General features: G+C 45.2%; 1 protein-coding gene across 4 annotated transcripts in view; it reads left to right on the forward strand.

Moving 5' to 3' along the window:
- Positions 1-23,724, forward strand: part of LOC146816482 (exportin-5-like) — a 1,867,381-nt gene that overhangs the window by 1,432,652 nt on the left and 411,005 nt on the right. For all 4 annotated transcript variants that reach the window (XM_085610326.1, XM_085610327.1, XM_085610328.1 and 1 more), the window contains one exon: positions 3,872-3,919. In XM_085610326.1, coding sequence (XP_085466452.1) covers positions 3,872-3,919 — 48 coding nt within the window. The remainder of the gene's footprint in view (positions 1-3,871; positions 3,920-23,724) is intronic.

Genomic DNA, 23,724 nt, shown 5'->3' on the forward strand with positions numbered 1-23,724 from the left:
AGTGTTCCACACCAGTGGTCAGTGTACTTCGTGGCTTCCCGCTTCTTCAACATACTTCCAGAATGTTCTGAAGCCTTCTTTAGTTTCCAATCCAAGATGGAAGGACTTCCTGTTGATAACTTCCTGTTTCAGCTGAATATAAACAGCTTCAGAACTGCTTCTTCTTGTGGTGCAGTGCAGTCTAAGCCCATGCTCAGCAGTTAACTCACCTTGTTCCAGAGCTCAACTGGGAATCGTGCTCTCCAGTTTGCTGTTTTCTTCAGTCAATCATGAACTCCCTTCCTGCCAATCATGAGTACTGACTGCCTTCTTCTATCCAAGCCCCATCTGCCTAGTCCAGGAGGGACAAGCCCTATGTTCTCTTCCTTCTTTTTTTTAATTTTATTTTTTTTAACAATGTTCATGCCCTTTCTTTGAGGTTGCTAAGTAGAAAGTATGGAGCTTTCTCGTGGTTTAGGCAATTGTAAAAGTATGTTTAATAATTCAATCAATCGATCAGGGTTTATAGAGCTTGGCTACTCACAGTGAGGGTCTCAAGCCGCTTGGGGGGAGTGGGGTGGGCTGCTGATCCGTCTGGGTGCTGGGGCTCAGTCGAAGAGCCAGGTCTTGAGATCCTTCCTGAATTGAGTTAACGATGGGGATTGCCTGAGGTGGAGAGGCAGGTTGTTCCAGGTCTTGGCGGCATGGTAGAAGAAGGATCTTCCCCCGGCTAAGGTCTTTTGGATCCGTGTCAGTTCTTCAGTACTTTTTCTTCAGTTCTTGAGCGGAAAAGTTGAACTGGATGCACAAATGGTGGCACAATATCAAGGGGTTCTCACTGCCTAATTATTAGTTGGATTTATAAATATATACAGATGGTGTGGTAGCCACTGTTTAGTTAAATCTGAATCAGAGTTTACATGGAGCATTTTTTTGTTTTGCTAACAACTTTAGTGCTGTTTCATGAATCTTCATGAACATGAAGAAAATGTTGCTGCCGCCATCAAGGGACTCTGTCCCCAAGTCCTGAAAAATAAAAGAAAAAAATATATGGGGGGCAGGGTAAGGATACCCTGACACCCTAATCCATGTGTAGTAGCCAGTGCGGTGTTATATGTTAGAGTTTCCATATGAAAAGCATTTTTTGTTTTGCCAGTAGGCTCGGTGTCGTCAATGAATTTTCACAAAACCTACAGAATAAAACGTTCACCCACATCAGCTCCTTCCCGGAAAGTTTCAGGGTGATCTGTCAAGTAGGAGCTGAGAAAAAAAGAGGGGTCCCAAAACACTTTTTACCCTACACAATTTCGAAAGGAAAAATTAGGCAACAATTCAGAGAAAACGGCTGAACAGAATTACACCAAATTTGCCAGAAAGCTAGATATTTATTCAGAAAGTGTGCATTTTGTGATCTGGTGTACATCTGTCCAGATATTTCAGAGAATTAGGGTTTAATATATATTGCTGTAGAACTCTAGTGGGTCTCCTGTGGGAAGAAAATAATTCTGATTGGTTGGTTCCATGGGACACCCACAGAACCAAGGGATGTGAATGGTGGCTGCAATATGAAGAAAAATGATGCTGCCTCCATTACAGGACCCAGGGACTTTAAAAGAAAGGATAGAGTGGGCAGGATAGGGGTACCCTGAGCCCCTAACCCTAGTGGGGAGAAGGGGGGGGGGGGCAAAGGCCTTGCACAGTGAGGGAGTTGGCTGCTCGCATTGGTTTGGATGCAGGGCCTGGCTGTAAAAAATTATTAGTTTACGTGCAAACAGGCGATTAAAGTCTAAATATTTGCCTTTATTTTTGGTTTAAGAAAAGGCAGGAATAGTGGGTGTTTCTGCCAATTATATGTTGTATTCTCGTTGGCTAAGTGGATGTTCTATGTCAGCAAAGAGGTTTTATCGCAAAGGCTTGACCTCGTCTCTTTTTTGACCATCCAGCAGCATGCCTGTCTCAAGGGAGAAGTTAATTATCTATGACCCTTGTGGTGAAATTTAAGATGCAAAGAATTTTGTTAGAGATGATTGGACGGGATCTTCATCTAAGGCAGTTTTTTCATTGTTTCGTCTAGGAAATACTTGGATTCAAGGTCAAAAGATTCCTATTTGTTTATGCATTTTTCCGTATATTTAGGCTAGATGTCATCCCTAACGTTTTCTATCTTATCATAAGAGGACATGGCAAATAGTTCACGTTTCCCAGTTGAGATGTCTAGAAGAGTAGGTTGAGGTGGCCTTGCTATTTTGGTGATCTTGTGGGAAAGTTTCTTCGGCCTGTTTCTTTCATCATTCAGGTCTACGGCGAACCAAGGAGTTGATTCATAGCTTTTGAGACTACTTTTTCAAAACTTTGAGACTACTTCATCTAAAGTAGATGCTGCCACAATATTGTAATTTGAATTTAGTTGATTTATGTCATTAATATGGCCACAAGCTGAATGGGTGATTAATTTGGCAGCTATGTTATGCCTCAACGTTTCTGCATCAGTATTTTTCAGGTTTTTACATTTGATTAATATGCACTTTGGTTGTCTTCTTGATACAATTTTGGTTAAGGTTATCTTGACTTGCATCTGTGTATTGTTAGCCCATTACTCATGGAATGGATCTTTAACAATTCGTTGTTATATGAGGTTTAAAGTGCTGCTTCTCTTATAGTTGGGAAAGTTTGAATATGAGATCACGTTATTGTCTTGTGAGAATGTTGTCAGTGTTTTGCTGCTTTGTCAAAACTATCGCTCTAGTGAATATTGAAATCTCATTACCTTGTATTGTTAAAGTGTTCCAGATTTTTGTAGAGGGTAAACTACACGTGTTTCTCCAGAATTGTTATTCTGGCCATTACTGTTGCAAATTATATTAAAGATGATTGGAGACATGTTGTTTGATCTGATTTTTGTTACTAGACCTTAGAAGTGTTAAATATTGAGCTTCTTAATCACCTTACAAGTGAGTGTACCCTTATGAATAATTATCACTCCCACTCCTGTTCTGTTTTGTCTGCCAAGTTGAGAGATGGAATACCTTTCAGTTAGGAGGGCATTGATTGGAGGTGAGAATGACTGTTAAGCCAGGTCTTATTCTGTATAAATGTGTCCACCACACTGACAACCCATGTGTTTCTGATTTTAGTCTTATGCACCACAGCTGATTTGCAATTTTGCAGCATACATTTTAGAATGCCATGCATTTTATTTGGGTGATCCTGCTCTGATTCTGTGTTAAAGCTTGATATATGTGTGTTCCTGCATGTAAGAAGATGGGTATCTGACACTGTGTGGGAGTTGATTTTATTTGTATAAGGTTACTGTTTTTGATGTTCCTGTGTGTCTGCTCTGCATTGATTTTGTTGGTGTTGGTTGTGGTAACAGGCTCTCATAGGCTGTTATTTGGGATCGTAGTGCCAATACTAGTAGAACGGTTTGAAATGGAGAAAACATTCCTACGGGAATTAAGTAAGTCTTCAGGCCTTTTCAGCATAATTTGTTTGTGGAATGGGTGCTACATGGGTTATTCTTAATGCTGAGTATTCAAGTATTCAACATTTTTCTAGAAGGGTTTGGATTACTTTGTTTGGATGAGTAAATTTATTTGAGGGGGAATGCAACCATCATTCGAGTTTCCATGCCTATAGGGTGTTGGTGTTAATCTTTACTTGTCTTGTATGAAGCTTATAGCTTTATCAAATTCAGTATGTGTCAAGTTTTCCAGTACACATCTTGAATAAAGCCTAGTGTGTTACTTTATATGCCAGGAAAATTGCACTAACAGTACATATTTAACCCAAAATGATTGACCCGATTCAGTTAAGGTAGTAGCTCAAAACTATGATAGATATTGCATACATATTGTGTAGCGTCACATACTTTATAATTTGTTTTTATTTGCAGATGTAGTCCTTGAGGCAAATGAGAATGCAGATATTTCTTCACCATCTGGTAAGTATATGCTCTATTTTGTGAGAGGAGTGTTATTCAGATAATTATATTATTCTATATTAATGACTTTAGTTAATTTCAGAATGTGTGTTACACAAGTTGAGCCTCTTTGAATTCTAGATAAAGCAGGATTTGAAGCACCAGTCTTAAGAGACCCTATATCTTCCTTGATGGTTGTTGTCACATACCTATAAAATTCACTGTAGCTTTCCATAGTGCTCCACCATTTACCTATTCTAGTTAATATTTAAACAAAAATACCAGTGGGAGCAAGCAAATTGTATTCCATATGTACATTTCTGATGCATGTCCTTCTGAAACCAATGCCAAATCCATGGTAACTCCATGCCAACTTAAGAAGCATCTCTTCAAACAAAGCTTTCGCTTTGCATTTCTTAGACCACTACATACTCTTCAGTCGACCCATAGCCTTTTCCACATCCCCTCTGATTAGCCTAGCAGAAGATCATTTGAAGTCACTGATCGGCATTGATTTCCTATAAATGACTTTAAACAGATTACTTTTTTTTTTACATTATAATGTTTTTCAGTGACATATTCCTTCCATATTTTTTTTGACAAAGGGGGAAGGTGCACCAGTAAAAAGTCCAAACTTGATAGTAAGTCCTTAACGTTCCATTTATTCTTATATATATTTTTTCATAAAACGAGAAATCAGCCAACGCGTTTCGTTCTTTACGACAAGAACTTCTTCAGGTCTGAAACAAGTAACAGACAAATATAAAGACATAACTACATGTATATACAACATAAATATACATCCTAATTATTACAAAAAAAACACAAGACCATAAGAAAGGACATTATTACATACAAATACAAACTGTAGTACATATGTATATACAAAAACACATAGGACAATATTCATATCAAAACAGAACAATATAAATATACATAAAAAAGACAAGATAAAAGCTGCATAAGCTGAGTTTTTCTTAACCGTGATATACAACTTAAGACCCAATAATTAGTCAGTAAAGATAATAAATGTAATTGATTAGATGGAATATTATGCAAACAGTAATAAATCATTATAATGCTCGCATATTAATAGATTGCATGGACATATTCAAAAGACAAATATAATAGCGTCAAGATCAATAGTCTGTATTGATGTAGAGTATCTCGAGTAAGACCCAAATAGTAAAATGCGAAAATATCTCACCAGTACTTAGACGATAATATTCCATCTAATCAATGACATTTATTATCTTTACTGACTAATTATTGGGTCTTAAGTTGTATATCACGGTTAAGAAAAACTCAGCTTATGCAGCTTTTTATCTTGTCTTTTTTATGTATATTTATATTGTTCTGTTTAGATATGAATATTGTCCTATGTGTTTTTGTATATACATATGTACTACAGTTTGTATTTGTATGTAATGATGTCCTTTCTTATGGTCTTGTGTGTTTTTTGTAATAATTAGGATTATATTTATGTTGTATATACATGTAGTTATGTCTTTATATTTGTCTGTTACTTGTTTCAGCCCTGAAGAAGTTCTTGTCGTAAAGAACGAAACGCGTTGGCTGATTTCTCGTTTTATGAAAAAATATATATAAGAATAAAAGGAACGTTAAGGACTTACAATCAAGTTTGGACTTTTTACTGGTGCACCTTCCCCCTTTGTCAAAAAAGATTTCTCATCTGGATTTCAGTGGAGTCCTTCTGCGGCGGACTCTTGGAAGAATTGTGCACAGGACTCTTATTTGTTGTATATACTAGGATTGAGGTGCTGAACCAGTGGTCAGCCGTGGCTGTGTTTTTTGTTAAGTAATACCTTCCATATTTGTATATGTACATTTTAGCCTCATATTGGAAAGATCTCTGAAAGTGCTGCTGACTGTTGTTTTTCTTTAGTTAAATTTACATAATCAACATTAGGCTTAGGTTTGGTACTTGGATGAGGACGATGCTGTTTAAAGTTTCATTTTTGATTGCCAGTGTGCTTCTAATAACATATATTCCATATGTGCCTTCTGCTTGTAAGGCAAAAGAATGCAAGACTCTCAAGATAAAGTCATTATCAAGTGTGACTGCTGCCCAAGGTCAGGAATACTTGGTATGGTTTACAAATCAAAGCATTTGAGGTTCCTTGTAGTTTCACCTATTGATTTCCTGGCCATGTTAGTTAGTCCAAAGTTAAAATTGTGTAATCCACTTCAAAGCAAAATACTGTAGGGCTCCCTGCTTTGGCTTCTATGAAATAAAGCATGCTAAATTCAGGCTATTGATTATAACCCTCTAACTTTCCAAGCACAGTGGCAGCTGCCTCTGTGATAACTTTGTTCTGCATCATATTCGTCTCATTGATAGTCATGAACATAAAAGATTTCTGCACACTTATGGGATCCTGGAACACTTACAATCAATATAATAGGATGTTCATTTAAAAAAGGTAAATTTTAACAATCTCTGTAGTCTATGGGGGACAATTTTGTTTACCAAAGTTTGCAAGTATTCCAACAACAGTGCTCCATATTGCTGTACAGTGTGGCCGTAAGGTTATAAGGGTCAAATTGAATAGAGGAAATAAGTAGTTTAGTAGGCAGTATGCAAAAACAACCGGAAATCATGCACTGTTCCTTTAAGGAGCCAACATAATCTGTATCTCAGCTTGCTGTGTACTGGCTGTTGCATGGCAGGCGCAGTTTCTTTTTCAGCTAATTCTGAGAGGAACGCAGAAAACTTAAGGGTTTTCATCACTTTATTTTGTGAGCTTTTTATCTCAGAAATGTTTTGCTTCATTTGACTTTTAGCTGCTCCTTTTTCCATCTGAAGAGGATTGTTTGAGACCAATGCCTAACGATCTAGGCATTGGCATTGACTTCCAGCTCCCAAACAGGCAGTAGAAAATTTGAGGATCTTGGTAACCTTCGATTAGCAGATACACACTGTGTTGCATGCTGCTTTAGTCTTCTTAGATGTCTGAGGAAAATACTATGGACCCCCCCCCCCTTGTACTCAAAAGGCCTTAATCCAGCCTTCAATAACATCTAGCCTTGATTATGGTATTGTGGAACTAGCCATGGACTCACTGAAGAAACTTCAAACCATCAAGAATGCGGCAGCCCAACTTCTTGGCCACATCCCTAAGCATTCCTCAGTCTCATCCCAGCTTTGTGAATGGCTGCCGATCATGAAACAGATTAATTTCAAAGCCCTCTGTTTCGCCTGCAGGGCCCTGGCTCATATCAGCCCAAGTTATCTGAGGCGTCATGTTTAACCACACTTTCCCCCTAGAAATTTGCAATCTTCCAAACTGAAGCTGGCATTGGTACCCCAGATCAATCATGCAACATAACACAAGGGGTGTACTCTTTCACATTCATGGCCTGCAAATTATAGAATACGCTCTCTCTATAGCTGCATATCACCCCCTCCAAAGATATTTTTAGCAAACTTAAGGCATAGCTCTTTTAAGTTGCTCTTGTCAGTGTTTTATTCCTGAATAGTTATCTCTTTAGCACTGGTAAGGCCTGTTAGGGCAGCCATGCACTTTATAAATCTCTATAACAATAACTGTTTATTAAGTGCCCCTCTTGTGGGAGAAGTAAGAGAGCCATATAGTTCCAAACAACCTGTGTGTGGTACATTTACCACCCTCCCTCTCAATGAAGGAGTAGGAATTCTGTAAAAAGATAACAAGGCATGCCCTGAAATATAGGGAGGAATTTGTTTCAAGTGGGAACTAGAATTCCTCATGGTTGAGGAGGAAAGAAAACAACATTGCTGAACAGTCAAGAAAAGTTCCCCTTCCACTGCAATTGGGCCCTCCTTTTCAAAGGGCTTTCACAGAGAGAGGTCCAAGTAGAAAAGGAAGAGATGTCATTGACTGCGTCATTCAGATCACTCCTGTTATTATCAGAGATCCTGGTCTACACTGAAGCTCAGGAAGTCGAAGCATTAAACCATCCCAACATGTTCACCTTTGAGGACAGCCTCCTATGCAGCATCCACATGGATGTCAAAACAGAAGGGAATGCTCAACATCAAAGACACCAGCATCATCGTTGTTGATGAACCATTGATTTCAGTCAAGACAGTCTTCTCAGCATTTTGCACTGAGAAAATCAATGTTGCACCACTCAACATCAAAAAGATTGAAGCCAAGTTATTCAACATTGACTGCGGCTTCTTAGTCTCCTACTGGTTGCCTAGCATTTACACCTTCTACTGTGCATTCTCCGTCTATCGTTATTCCTCCTTAGCTGAGGATTTCAGCTTAGCACCTTCTCCAGTAGCCACTTCAGCTGCAAATTCTTCCAATAAAACCATTGAGGGTCTCAAGATACACTTGGCTGTCTCCCATCGGGAACATGCCTGTTCCGGAGATGAATCTTCAGTCTCCTATTACTCATGAGGTTCCTTCCATGTACTCTCTGAAATGATGTGTTTCTGTACCTGCAGAACATCAACAGGAGTTTAGCCCTTAAAGGCACAAACAGAAGAGTTCTCCTATTCCATCTCAGTTCAAGGATGACACTAAAAATTCAGACTTGTCTGCTTTGCGTACTGTATGACGTCACCTACTAACTACTTATGGCATTATTACTCCAAGGGATATTGTGGTGTGCAGAGCAACAAAAGTCTACATTAGAAGTTCTGCGAGCTTCAGTGTCAGTAACTATAGGGAACACTACAGCTGAAAGCTTCTTTCAGACCTCTGCTTCCCCTTATTCTGCACTTCACAGAGCAAGTGCAAAAGAAATGTATTTCTTCTGTAACCACTGAAATCACTAATCCAGTGCTTCTTAAGAAATATAAGTCACCAGATCAAGATCCAATATATCTGCTCCAGTACCTGAAACCAGAGTCATTTGTGTCTGTGGTAAGAAAGAAGCACTCATCTACTCCTGAAGCATCCCATCCTCCTGTCAGGATCAGACATGTATAGATTCTGGTGGCTGAATGATGTGCTTTTAAAGTGGCTATTAGGAAGGTATAACAAAAAGATGTAGTAACCATTGCAAAGTTTTACAGGTGATCTGTTGAAGGAAAGAAAATAAGATTTCTTGGAGATTGCATAAGAATGGATACTGCCCTGTAACCAATTTATAAATGCCTCAGTTAATTTGACAGATTTGGCAAATTCTGTTATGGTGTGTCCTTTACAAGATCTTTCTTGGCTGCGACTAAAGTCTCAAACCTGGTGCTCCATTCAACCAAATGAATCTGCCATTGTAATGAATATTATATTCTGATGGATACTTCTGACTGCAGATTCCTCCCCCTTTGAATAATACCCAGCCATCTGACTGGATGCAGAAATCTTTACGCAGATCCCCTCCGTACTGATAGATGTTGTCGTGCAGTTCCGCGCTAACGTTGTTCCTCTCTGTAAGTAATATGGTGAGCATCATATAAGTGCAACCAGTGTGCGCTGACATCAGTTCCTTTCTTTCTGATAGAGAACTCTAACCGCATATTCGCCTTTCGAATATCCCCCAGGCACCCAGAAACCTTTGTGCAGTACCTCTGCATATCGGTAGATGGTACCACGCAGCTTTTTACTGATGCTGTTCCACTCCGGAAATGATGTGCAGAGTCAATATAGGCGCCACAGCTCCATGCTGACGTCAGATCCTTTCTTTCCACTCCACCTAGTCATGGTTCTGAAACTACCTCAAGTCCATTCGAGATCTATTTACATAAAGTTTTTAAAGTGTGCAATGGAAATGTCGCCTCCCAAAACGGCAGGTTTTAAACCTCGTAAGGACTGTCGCAAGCAGCTGACTGTGACAGATTCTCATCAGGTTTGCCTGTGGTACCTGGGGTTGAGTCGCAACTCTAAGGCATGCAGTTACTGTGCATCGATGAACCCAAATGCCAAACGGGACCGGAAGGTGAAATTCTACTTTGCCATGCACCGTAAGACTTCACATCGAGACCGGTCCAAGTCTAAGGGTCGGTATTGGTCATGCTCCCTGTCCAGAATTCACAGGAATCGATTCGTAGGTCGATCGTCATCATGCTTCAAATCTTTGGGTAAGTTGAGGAATAAATATAAAAAATCTAAGTGAGTCTCGGCACCTTTCTCCCACTCTCATACCACTGAGAAAGGCACATATGAGCCGCCATGCCTCTCTATCTCATTCCCGAAAGTGGACGACATCAGCCCATCCTGCAGCTTTTTCTGAGACAACCAGAGTTTCAGGGGCTATCTAAGACTCCGAGGCGGATTGAAGAGTTCTGACTCCCTTGCCGACTGCACTTCTGACTCCATGAGCCACACTGATTCCTGAAGCATTGACCCCACTGCCAACTCCATCTCAGACCAAATTTCCGAGGAGGCAGCAAAAGATCTGCAGTCTGGGTTCCTGGACCACGATTGGGTCAGCGACAGACCCCCCTCCCTAACTCACCAGGAGCTGACAGTGGTGGCCGATCATCACTTCTAGGTTGTGGCGGCCACCTTGGAGAGGTGGAGATCAAATGCCTTTGTTCTCTGTTGGAGTCCCGGCTCCATATGAGCCTTCAGGAGCTGAGGGCCCTCTGCTTGATGTTGAAAGCCTTCCTGCCATCCATCAAAGGGAGGCTGGTGCAGGAGGTCATGGACAACACCACCACCATGTGATACTGCAACAAGCAGGGCAAGGTGGAGTCATGGATCCTGTGTCAAAATGGCTGGAACTTGAGGGGATTTTCCTGGTGTCACACAACTTGGAGGGATCTTGAACACCAGATGGGACAAACAGCCACCGACACCTAGCAGATGATGACTGGCAGCTACACTAGAGGTGACGCAAGGTCTCTTCCGCGAAGGGGAAGAACTTTGGCTTTAACTTTTCACCACTGCCAAGAACGTGCAATGTCAGCATTTTTGCACCTTGAAGTTCCCAAAACAGCTTTCTCTCAGAGACGCATTCTGCCTAGAGGGGAACTCAAGACTTCTATACACCTTTCCACACTTCCTCTCCTGCCCAAGTTCTGAAGAAGATAAGGAACTCTCCAGCCCAAGTCATTCTAGTAGCTCCGGATTGGAAATGAGCATGTGGTACCCGGAATTCCTGGGCATGAGCATCTGTCCTATGATCAGGTTGCTGCTTTGGAAGGCGGGGCAGAGTGCTGCTATTGGGTCTACAAAATCTTAATCTCTTTGCTACAAAATTGAGCAGCAACAGTTGACTTCATTTGACGTCCCTCCCAAAGTCATTGATGTCACTGTAGCAGCCAGTCGTCTTGCAACAAAGTCTGTATATGCCTGCCATTGGCACAAGTTTGTTGTTTGTTGCGGTACTCAGCAGAGTGACCCACTTCAAGCCAAACTACCCGAATTGTTGCTTTTTGTGTTGTCCCCAGACCAGCAAAGCCTTGCTTTGGGCACAATTAAAGGTTATTTGTTGTCCTTTTTCAGTTGTCAACCCAGCCTTCTTTATGTAAATCCCCTATTGCGATGCGTTTTTAAAAAACATTCCTCATGCCCCATAAGGACATGAATCTAGTTCTCACATTCCTAATGTGTACTCCCTTTGAACCACTAGACCCTGTCCATTGCAGCTTCGCAACCTAAGGACGGTTTTCTTCATCACCATGACATTGGTGAGGTGCATGACTGAACTACAAACCCTCTCTGTCAACCCACTGTAAACAACATTCTTCCCAGATAAGCTAGTGTTCAGGACCCAAGCCTCTTTTCTTCTGAAATTGGTAACTCCTTTTCATGTTGGGGAAAACATCCCCGTCCCAGAATGCTTCGCTCCACCTCACCCCTCTAAGGAGGAAGAGACACTTCATTGGCTGGATCCCACAAGAGCTCTCAGCTTCTACATTGATTGTACCAAGGAGCATGGTGTGGATGATGAGCTCTTTGCTAGATTTGCTGGAGCGAAGAAGGGCAGTGTATTGCAGAAAAGGACTATTTCTGACTTGATTGTTCTCTGCATCAACATCTGCTACGTACTGGCTAATATGCAGTCAGAAGAGGACTTGCAGGCTCATTCCACCAGAGCTAAAATTTAACACCACTGCTTGTTCTGGACATTTGCCAGGCTTCTTCCTGGGCTCCACAGGTTCACGAAGCACTACTGTCTGGACAGCCAGGTTTGATGAGAAGGGCACTATGTCCTCTCGGTTTGAGCCAGTATCAGACCCTACACCTGGAAGGTACTGCTTTGGTATCTATTCAAAAGGTGAAAAGTCTGCACTTGGAAGTATCCATCAGAAGAACAAGTTATTTATCTACGGTAACGCTCAATCTGGTGGATACTCTACCTAACCGCAGATTTGTCACAGACCCTCCTGCCTCCCCATCCTGTGTACTGGATTCTGGATAGCTTCCAAGTCTGTAGATTTGCACACTGATCAGGACAGTCTACTATTGAGCTTTGCGTCAGGAGACGTGGACAGCTTAAGAAAGCAACTGATATCAGCGCACTTGGGTGGCACTAATTTACGGCGCCACATGTCACAGCCGAGGGACGTTAACGCAGAGTGCACAACTCCACCTATTAGCACACAGGGGCACTGCTTGAAGATTTCTGTATCCAGTCTGACACCTGGTTAATATTCAAATGGTGAGGAATTTGCGGTTAGATAAAATACCCACCAGAAACATGAATACCAGTGATGTCAGAGACCGTGTCATGAGTGATATAATATGTGAGGTCATAAACAGTGCACTGTGGGGGTGCGAGTTATAGTTCGCTCAGATAACTATAACTGCTGAATTTTATTGGTTTTGTACGACTGAAATCTGAGCCTAATTGTAACCTTAGTTTTTGCAGGGAATTTCTACGTTTTTTTAAATCCCATTTCCTAACTATAATAACCCTGTAACCTTTGGTTTTTTAAGTGACGGATCACCACCAAACCTTTCTATGCACAACTAGGAACAGAAGCTCACTTTAGTTGGAAAAATTCGTGAAGATTCATCAAACGTCGGCAAAGTTAACCAATAAACGCTTTTCCTATGGATACAGGGTCCTAACTAGAACTACCTACTGGCAACTGCCAGTAGGCAATATAGTTATATGGCAGAGGCACGAGTCATAGTTACCTTAGGGCATGAGTTATAGTTTTTCTGTGTTCATTTGCATTCCATCTGACCCCAAACAATACAGAAGAAAGACTTGTGCTTAAAAATCAAACTTTAGATGCACTTATGTACAGATCTAAACTGTAATTTGGTCGAATTGTTCCCTAGAAGCTATATACAAATGTTCGAGGCATGTGGGCTGCTGAATTCATATCTGTGCATAGATCGCCGCCTAGTGTTGGGTCCGGATGATTGCACATTGTTGTCCTGGAAGAGTCTTCGAAGTATTACGAGATAGGTGGCTCCTCCCCTGGACTACAGTGCGCATGGGCATCCTCTCCATCCTCAGATTGTTTTTTTCCGCCATTGGGTTCGGATGTGCTTATCTTAGCTCAAGTTAGGAAAACTTTATTTAAGGCCAAAAGCCTTTAGATATCGTCGGTATTGTTTGCGTTCGGTATCGATAACTTATTCTACTTGTTCTCGGACTTATTCACCCTTCTCGGACCGAGTTTCGGTCCGAACATCGATCAACGTTCGAAGATGGAATCGAGGACTCCCTTCAAGAGATGTCCTCTATGTCACGCAAAATATCCACACGTTGATGTCCATCCGGTGTGTAACAAATGTTTATCACCGGATCATGATGAGACCAGGTGTATGGCCTGCGCCCGGTTCCGGTCGAAGAAGACCCTTCGGAATAGACGAGCGGCTAGATTGGAGGCCAAAAATTTGGCGCCTAACCCGGTTAACCTATTCAGCACTGAGGATGAAGGCGTCAAAGAGGTACAATCGGGCCCTGCTTCGGAGCATGAATCCCAATAGGACGACGATGATGAGGAGATCTTCGAGGACAAAGACGTCGTCGACGAGGTAGGAGACGACGATGAGGCCCTTGGGGCCGAGGAAGATAGCTCAGGCGAGGAGCTAGGCCAATCCGTCGATGCGGAGGCCGAGGGAGATAGTCTTGATAAGGCTCAGGTCGAGGGATCGCCTGCGGGCCTTACCCAAGATCGCTCGGATCGTTCTACAGCCCCGCCTGAAAGCCCGGCTTCGAACATTTCAAAAGAGCCAGAATTATCCAAAAAGACTGGAGTCGATTCCGTGAAATCGAAACCAAAACCTGCACCGGTCAAATCGAAACCGAAAGTGCAACTGGTTCAGCTCGGATCGAAGGCATCGAAACCTTCCAATCCGTCGACACAAAAGAAGGACATCGGAGCCGAACAAACAAAGAAGGACTTCAGTACCGAGAAACCAAAAAAGGACTTCGGCACCGAGAAACAGAAGAAGGCCCTCGGTCCCGAGAAGACGCAGAGGCCTATAGCAGCGAAGGTTGGGGCACCAACGACCAAGGTCAAGGTGGTCGATCCGACTACATCAACACCGAGGAGTGCTGAGACTGCCAAAATACCGGATCAACAAGGCGTCGATCCCAAACTTCGGATCGAAGCCCCGAAGACTGGAAAGAAACCGGAGACCGCGTCGAGGACTGTCTCCAAAGAGCCTGTCGGATCAAAAGCACCGTCGGCATTCACGTTGCAGCAGGTGTCGGAGTCCCTAAAGCGCATCAGGGAACGGGACGCTCTCGAACCGAAAACGGGTCCCGAACCGAACAAGGTCGCCAAGGCTCACTCGGCGCCGGCGCCGATCAAGTTTGGATTGCCACCTCCGGGGGCACCGAAGATGTTCGAACTTAGGAAGAGCATCGAACAACCAAGAACAGTGTCCACAGAAAGAACCGATGTTGAAGACTCACAGGACCAGTTTATTGACGTCGACACTGGTAGACTGTTGTTCCGCAAACGGAGAATTGTTCCAGAAAAGGCTTTAGACTCATACAAAATTCCACTAAAAAGGAAAATGGCGTCAGGTTCGACACCAGTGCTTGTAGAACCGTACCACACATATGATCAGGAACCACCATCCTTTTCTCCCGCACACTCGGAGGCGGATGCAGGAGAGGGCTATACTGAGGATTCCACTTATCCTGTGGATAATGACCCTGATGAACAACAGCAAGAACAGGACCAAGCATGGGGAGACCCTAATGACCCAGGAGACCCACAAAATGCTCCTGACACTCATCTCACCCTAAACATTGCTATTTGCACTTAGTTTTACCTGTACTCGGTCCTGTCTGATTGCCGTGACCGGTTGCTCCTCCCCGTTCCACCACGGGTGTTGTCCCGATTGATGTGGAGGGAGTCTACTACTTCCGGTGCACGGCAGTCAGCGCTCTAGTTGCTGCTTCTCCTCACGTTTAAAACTGATGCCCTGGCTAACGCGCAGCGGACGCGCGCAGAGAGACAGTACTGCTTTGTCCTGCTAGATGACAAGTGTTGACGGAGCCAGATCTTTTATTCAGTTTTAATGTGTTTTGTGTGAAGCTTTTATTCTTAAATAATAACTTGCACCAGCTACCGCTATCTTACTGTAATTGTGTCTCCCTTTAGCTATTGGCACAGTTACGTATTTTAAAACGCCTGTTTGCACATTAACGTACCCTAAACATTGCTATTTGCACTTAGTTTTACCTGTACTCGGTCCTGTCTGATTGCCGTGACCGGTTGCTCCTCCCCGTTCCACCACGGGTGTTGTCCCGATTGATGTGGAGGGAGTCTACTACTTCCGGTGCACGGCAGTCAGCGCTCTAGTTGCTGCTTCTCCTCACGTTTAAAACTGATGCCCTGGCTAACGCGCAGCGGACGCGCGCAGAGAGACAGTACTGCTTTGTCCTGCTAGATGACAAGTGTTGACGGAGCCAGATCTTTTATTCAGTTTTAATGTGTTTTGTGTGAAGCTTTTATTCTTAAATAATAACTTGCACCAGCTACCGCTATCTTACTGTAATTGTGTCTCCCTTTAGCTATTGGCACAGTTACGTATTTTAAAACGCCTGTTTGCACATTAACGTACCCTAAACATTGCTATTTGCACTTAGTTTTACCTGTACTCGGTCCTGTCTGATTGCCGTGACCGGTTGCTCCTCCCCGTTCCACCACGAGTGTTGTCCCGATTGATGTGGAGGGAGTCTACTACTTCCGGTGCACGGCAGTCAGCGCTCTAGTTGCTGCTTCTCCTCACGTTTAAAACTGATGCCCTGGCTAACGCGCAGCGGACGCGCGCAGCGGGCGCGCCGGCGGCGCGCTGAAGGCGCGCCAAAGGCAAGCCCGTCTGCGCCCGTCCGCGACCAGTGTGCGACCAGGGCCAGGCACGCTGCTCGAAATGGAACCGACAGGGAAAGGATCGTGTGGTCTCGAGATGATCTGTGGAGGCTTAACACGGATGTTGACTGCCACTTGCACAGGTTTGACCTAGGCTCCCTCCCCCTCGATTTTACTTGCGGTACGTGTGGGAAATACCTCGGTGTATGGGAGAATGAGGAGAAGGGGCTCCGCAAGTCCAGACCGCTCAGCAATAGAAGTCTTAGAGCAGGGTTGCTGAATTGTAGATCCCTTTCGAAGCATGCCAATGATATCTGGCTGCTATTGGAAGGCCATGATTGGGATGTTTTATTTTTGACTGAAACGTGGCTTAGTGAGGATAATGTGACTGCTATAGCCTTGGCAGTGCCCCTGGGCTACACAATGTGTCTCGCCAACCGACAGGGTGGAAAAAGAGGTGGTGGGGTAGCTGCTATAATTAAAGATCAGCTCACACTAACATCCTCGGCCCCTATGCTGATCGCGGGCATGGAGGGGCTTCACTTCTGCATTCAGGTGGGCTCTCAGACATCCTTAGCAGGTCTAGTTATCTACCGCCCACCTGGGGGGAATGACTCTAATCTTACTGACCTGCTGGACGTAATAGTGCAGAGCTCCCTCCTCCATCCCTACTTCCTTGTAGTGGGGGATTTCAACATCCATATGGACAGAACAGATTGTGCCCAAGCAGAGATATTAAGGGCCACCCTGATGGCCGCAAATCTGAGCCTAATTAATAAGGGACCCACACACAGGGCGGGTCACACACTCGATCTCATCCTTTCTAATATTGAAGGGGTGTTGTTGGAAGATCCCCTGCCACTACTTTGGTCTGACCATCTGCTTTTACCTTTTTCAATAAATCTGGCAGCTGACAGACCAACGCCAAGCAAACGAGTTTTCATGAAAAGACAATGGTCGAAGCTTGTCCCGTCCGCTATGGGCCCAGTCCTGGTGCAAAACATGCCCACGTTAACACTGAACGCTAATTCTGACGCGCAGCGGCTTCATTACTGGATTGAAAATATGATTTCATCCATTGCTCCAGCTAAACGCGCGCTGTCCAAAAGGGACTCCCCCTCTGCTCCATGGTTCTCACAGGATCTTAGAACGGAGAAGGCTAAATGTAAACGTTTAGAGAGGCTGTGGAGGGTAAATTATGGGACTCTGGAGAGAACTCATTATAAGATGGCCTCCCATAAATTTCAGAAGGCTGTCCGAAAGGCAAAGAAACAATTTTTTGCTGCGTCAATTGAACAGGCAGAACACTCCAGCAAGGAAGTCTTCAAGGTGGTTCAGTCCTTCTTCAAGCCTAGATGCATTGAAAGGGAGATACCGCCTTCGGTCACTATCTAATAAAATCTCGGATTTCTTTGACCAGAAGATTAAGAGCGTTTATGATTCATTTGGCCCAGAGGTAGCAACAGAGAAAACAGAGCAATCTGCCAAACTGCTGATAAGCGGTCCGCTGACCTGTTTTCAACCTGTAACTCTGCCTGCGGTTTTACAGGAATTAAGGTGTTGCAAGTCAGGCTCGCCGGATGACCCCTGCCCTCCCAAACTGTGGTGCACAATGGCGGATTTTGTGGCCCCGTCCTTACAACACGTCTGGAATACGTCCATCTCTTCGGGGGTCTTCCCAGACGTATGGAAACATGCTACCCTCCTCCCTTTAAAGAAAAAGCCTAATGGTGATCCTACGGATCTCACCAACCTACGCCCTATCTCCCTTCTGGCTGCCCCGGGCAAGATGCTGGAGAAAGTTGTCCAGCGGCAACTCAGTAAATACATAGAGGACAACAAGATTCTGCACGAGACTCAGTCAGGTTTTAGACCAGGTTTTAGCACCGAGACAGCTCTGATCGAGGTGGCAGAATCAATAAGATGGTCGTTAGATTCGGGAGACTCAGCTTTGCTGGTGCTCCTGGATCTTTCGGCGGCTTTTGACACCGTTGATCACGCAAGGTTGTTGATGAGATTGTCTGAAGTGGGCATACAGGATCAAGCGCTAGCCTGGTTACACTCCTACCTGTCCCAGCGAACCCAGAAGGTCGCCTTGGGGACTGTTTCTTCTACACCCAAGCAGTTAGGTTGTGGCGTACCTCAGGGCTCGGCGCTTAGTCCACTTCTATTTAATATCTATATGGCCCCACTCTTCACACTGATCGCTAACTGGGAGGTCAAGGCAGTATCTTATGCCGATGACACTCAGCTTGTGTATCCATACGCAGAGAGGTCTGAGGCAGCCTTGTCAAATTTTAAAGGCTGCCTCCAGGATGTGGCGCGCTGGATGAACACTAATAAATTGAAACTTAATGTGGACAAAACGGAAGTGCTTCATTTTGGCAAAGGCGCCCCGCCCCCCTCTGAGCTCTGGTGGCCGGCAGCAATGGGCTCCCCCCCTTCCCCCAGTCCCTCGGCAAGAAATCTGGGAGTGCGATGGGACAACAATCTGTCCTTTGTTTCCCACACACAACAGCTGATGGGCTGTTGCTTGGGTAAACTTAGGAATCTTCGCAAAATCCTGCGACTTTTGCCGACACATTGCAGGAAAATGGTAATCCATGCGACAGTCACATCTAGATTGGATTACGCGAATGGCCTGTTCCTGGGATTGCCCAAATACTTAATTCAACGTTTGCAAGTGGTCCAGAATGCGGCTGCGAGACTGTTAATGCATATTCCATTCAAGCATTCCATCTCTCCGCATCTTCGATCACTTCACTGGCCACCTGTGGCCCACAGGATTAAATTCCAGGCTCTTACGTTAGCTTTCAGATCCTTGTTTGGCTCATGTCCCACTTATCTGAGGGATCGATTGCCAAGATACACGCAGGCCCGCTCTCTTCGCTCCAACCTCCGGACCCAGCTTGCAGTCCCGCGAATAAGAAGGGCCCGGCTGGGCGGCAGAACGTTCTCTGCCAATGTAGCAAGTCTATGGAACTCACTCCCCCCGGAGCTCCAACAGGCCCCCTCTGAATCGTGTTTTAAATCAATGCTGAAAACCTGGCTCTTCTCCCAACCTCGTTAATTAACTGTTTTGCACTTCGGTATTTGTTTTTTTTTTTTTTCTGCCTGCGTTCAGCGCCGGGACACCTCCTGGAGAGGTAACTGTTCGCGCTTTATAAAATTCTGTATTATTATTATTATTATTATTATCTTTATAATATAAAACCATCTCCCACTGAAGATACTGCTGCTTTTAACGCCCTCATTGAAAGAGCGGCTGCCAATCACGGAGTGGAACTTCATTCTGACTCTGTGGAGGAGGATTTCTTGGTGGACACGTTCTCCACATCAGAAAGAACGGTCAAGGCTCTACCAATGTTAAAAGGGGTTATTAAACATGCTAAGAACATCTTTAAGGAGACAACCAGAGCACGGGTATTGAACCCGAGAATAGAGAAAAAATACAAACCAGCCCCAGGAGACCCAATGTACATTAAGGGTCAATTGCCGTTGGACTCCATGGTAGTTTCTAATGCTCGCAAGAGAGCTAACTCGCAAACTACCGGTGATGCTCCTCCTCCGGACAAGGAGTCCAAAGTGCTAGAAACATCAGGAAAAAGGATAGCAGCACAAGCAGCAAACATCTGGCGCATTGCCAACACTCAGGCACTCCTGGCCCGATACGACAGGTCACACTACGATACCCTAGAAATACTGCTAGAACACCTACCAGATGACTACAAAGATGGAGCGGAGCTCCTCATCAGAGAGGGACAACTCATTACGAATGCGTCCATCAAATGCGCACTAGATGCAGCTGACACTGCAGCAAGGGCAATCAACACTAGTGTGATGTTGAGGAGGCACGCATGGCTGAGAATATCAGGTTTCAAACCTGAAATTCAAAACAATATCTTGAATCAACCAGTCAACTCAGACTTTTTATTTGGCCCCGAGGTTGACACTACGCTAGAAAAGATTAAAAAGGACACTGAAACTGCGAAATCTATGGGGGCTCTACAGTCGCAGCAGTTTCGGAGTGGCTCCTTTCGTCGCCCTGGGAATAGAGGAGCAGCTAGAGGTCAGGGGTCCCAGCAGCAGTACAATAAAGGAGGTACCCAGAGTACCTATAATAAGAACAATAGGGGTGGATATCGTGGATCCAGCACCAAAGGCAGAGAACGAGGACACAACACCACCAGGTCCTCCGCCAATAACAAACCGTGACGTCTTGTCACTGCCCTCCGACCACATAACACCGGTCGGGGGCAGACTCCATCAGTTCCTGCCAGTCTGGAGATCCATCACCACAGACAGGTGGGTCAGAGAAATTGTCCAGTACGGTTATTGTCTGGAATTAACATCCAATCCACCCCACATACCACCAAGACACCGTCCTATGTCCGCAGAGCACTTGGCATTATTGCAGCAGGAAGTACTAAGTATGCTGCAGAAAGGGGCCATAGAGCTCGTGCCTGTAGATCAACAAGGGTCAGGGGTGTACTCTCTGTACTTCTTGATCCCAAAAAAGAACGGGTCTCTCAGACCTATACTGGACCTCAGACCTCTCAACCAATACATTCTGTCAGAGCATTTTCATATGCTCACCCTCCAGCAGGTTCTGCCGTTACTCAGTCAGGGAGACTTCCTAGCAACACTGGATTTGAAGGATGCGTATTTCCACATACCTATACACCCATCACACAGAAAATATCTCAGGTTCACTCTTCAGGATCAGCATTATCAGTTCAAAGTCCTCCCTTTCGGAGTAACAACGGCGCCCAGAGTCTTTACCAAGTGCCTAGCGACAGTGGCTGCACACTTAAGGAGACAGCACATTCACGTCTTCCCTTACCTGGACGACTGGCTTGTTCAGGCAAAGTCAGCCCAGCAGTGTGCCAGCCACATATCCCACACCATTCACCTTCTTCACAGTCTGGGATTCTCACTGAATTATCCAAAGTCACATTTTCAACGCGCCCACGTACGGCAGTACCTGGGCGCGACCATAGACACTCTGGCAGCCAAAGCTCAGCCAAATTTAATGAGGATCAACAGCATGCAACTGCTGATAAAAAAGTTCAGACCTCAACACTCCCTTCCAGCACGAGTGTTCATGCAGTTGATAGGCATGATGGCCTCCTGCATCTTCATAGTCCCGCACGCGAGACTACATATGCGCCCGCCTCAGGAGTGTTTGGCACGTCAATGGAATCAGACTCAAGGACAGTTGAAAGACCTAGTGTTGGTGAGCGATCGGGCATACAACTCTCTGCATTGGTGGAATCCACAAAACCTTTGCAAGGGCCGACCGTTCCAAGAGCCTGTTGCACAAATAATACTGACGGCGGACGCGTCTCTCCAGGGATGGGGAGCTCATGTACTCAATTACACAGTGCAGGGACTATGGACAACACAGCAAAAGAAGATGCACATTAACCTTCTGGAACTGATGGCAATCTTCCTGGCAATGAAGGCATTCAAAGTACACTTGTGCAACAAAGTCGTGTTGATCCGGACAGACAACATGACTGCCATGTACTACATACAGAAGCAGGGAGGAACACACTCTCCACAGTTGTCTCATCTGGCTCAGAGCATGTGGAAGTGGGCCATTCAGAGGAACATATTCCTCATGGCGGAACACCTCCCGGGCAAGGACAACCAGATGGCGGATCTGCTCAGCAGACACAGCCACCAAATGCACGAGTGGGAGCTACATCCGTCAGTACTCCAAACGTACTTCCAGCAGTGGGGTCATCCAGAGATAGACCTATTCGCCACAAGGGAAAACGCAAAATGCCAAAGCTTTGCCGCCAGGTTCCCGCATCCACAGTCGCAGGGCAATGCGATATGGATGAACTGGTCAGGCAGATTTGCGTACGCTTTTCCCCCAGCGCCATTAATACCGCTAGTGGCACGCAAACTAAGGCAACACTCAATGACACTCATCCTGGTTGCTCCAATGTGGGCACGCCAGCCATGGTACACCACGTTACTAGAACTTTCCGTGGTGCTGCCTCAAAGACTGCGGCTAACACCCAAACTTTTAACACAGAACCATGGCGAAATTCAGCACCCAGATCCGCAACAGCTGAACCTGGCGATCTGGCTCCTGAAGTCTTAGAGTTTGGCTACCTGAACCTGCCTCCAGAATGTATGAATATCATCAAGGAGGCCAGGAGACCCACGAGCTTGCTATGCGGCTAAATGGAAAAGATTTGTCATTTACTGTAAAAAACAATGACATTAATCCGCTGGATGCATCCATTCAGAACATCATCTGTTACCTGTTACACTTATACCGATGCAATCTGGCATACAGCTCCATGTCATGTTCGCGGCATTTGCCGGCGCTCCCGCATCCACACACACACACACGAACCGGGAGACCCACTTCCGGTTGGAAGCGGGTTCCCGGTCTAGTCCTCACCACGGACGTAAGGTCATGTGAAGCACTTCCGGGAAGAACGCATATCATCGCGTCTTCCCGCCAACCCACCGCTTCGAATTCCTTCTTGATTCCCGAGGAGCGGGGATCGTATCCGGAGCCCAGCCGCGCCGAGCAAGAGCCGACCCTCTCTGCTGAAGAACCGTTGGGGAAGCCTTCTGACAGATCGACGCCGAACATCGAGGCGAGGTATTTCTTCTCCTTCACAACTGGAGCCTAGCAAACACAGGAGTGTTGCGGGGCTTGTTTTTGTTTTCACCGCGCAGGAGCGCCTTTTAGTTATTTTGTTAGAGCCGCGCAGGAGCGCCTCGTAGTTATTTTGTTAGCATCGCGCAGGAGCGCTTTCTGGGTTTTACTTATTTTGCTTCACGCTGCACACGCCTTACTGTGGTGTGACTAAACTGTTGGTAGGTTCTCCGTATTCCCCGCACAGGAGTGCTGAAGGATCCTCTAGCTTCACCACAAACTAAGGGGAAGGGCCCGTACTTACTTGTTGTCCTAGCGCCGTCGTGCGCCTTCAGAAGCGAGGTACAGTTGGAGGGCATTTGGGAGTGACCAGCGTTACAGCCCCTCACCTTCTTCGCCCGGAGCGGCATAAGGACTAAAGCCCGTAGCCTGTCCAACACTGGTGAGTCCTCGATAGAGGGAACAACGAGGTTCTTCTTTGTGTGTGGATTACGGGGTGTGGAACAAGAGGTAGTGGGGGTTACCTGCTAACTAGGTATTTTCCCTGTCTTCCAGCCACCGTCCAACAACCCAACACACCGCCTCCTGCCTTCCCACTGGCTCCCTTCCCTGCATCCATCTCATCCCTGCTGGGTTCTGCTGTCCTTAAGGGGTAGGTGGGTACAGGGGCGGGCGCTCTTGTCATCCCTGCGGAATCACTCCACAAGCCGAGGTAAGCATTGTGGGGTACACGACACTCCATCCGTATACATCTAACCGCAATAGCGGCCTATCTTCAGAACAGGCAGCACCTCTCTTTATTCAGAGTGCCTGCCATCAAAGCCTTCTTAGAGGGACTCAAAAGAGTGATTCCTCCAACACACCCACCGGCACCGGTGTGGAACCTGAATGTGGTCCTCACCAGATTGATGGGTCCACCTTTTGAACCTCTACATTCATGTGAGATTCAATTCCTCACCTGGAAAGTAGCTTTCTTAGTGGCAATCACTTCGTTGAGAAGAGTTAGTGAAC

This window comes from Triturus cristatus, chromosome 6 (genome assembly GCF_964204655.1).
Source record: "Triturus cristatus chromosome 6, aTriCri1.1, whole genome shotgun sequence".
Taxonomy (NCBI): Eukaryota; Metazoa; Chordata; class Amphibia; order Caudata; family Salamandridae; genus Triturus; species Triturus cristatus.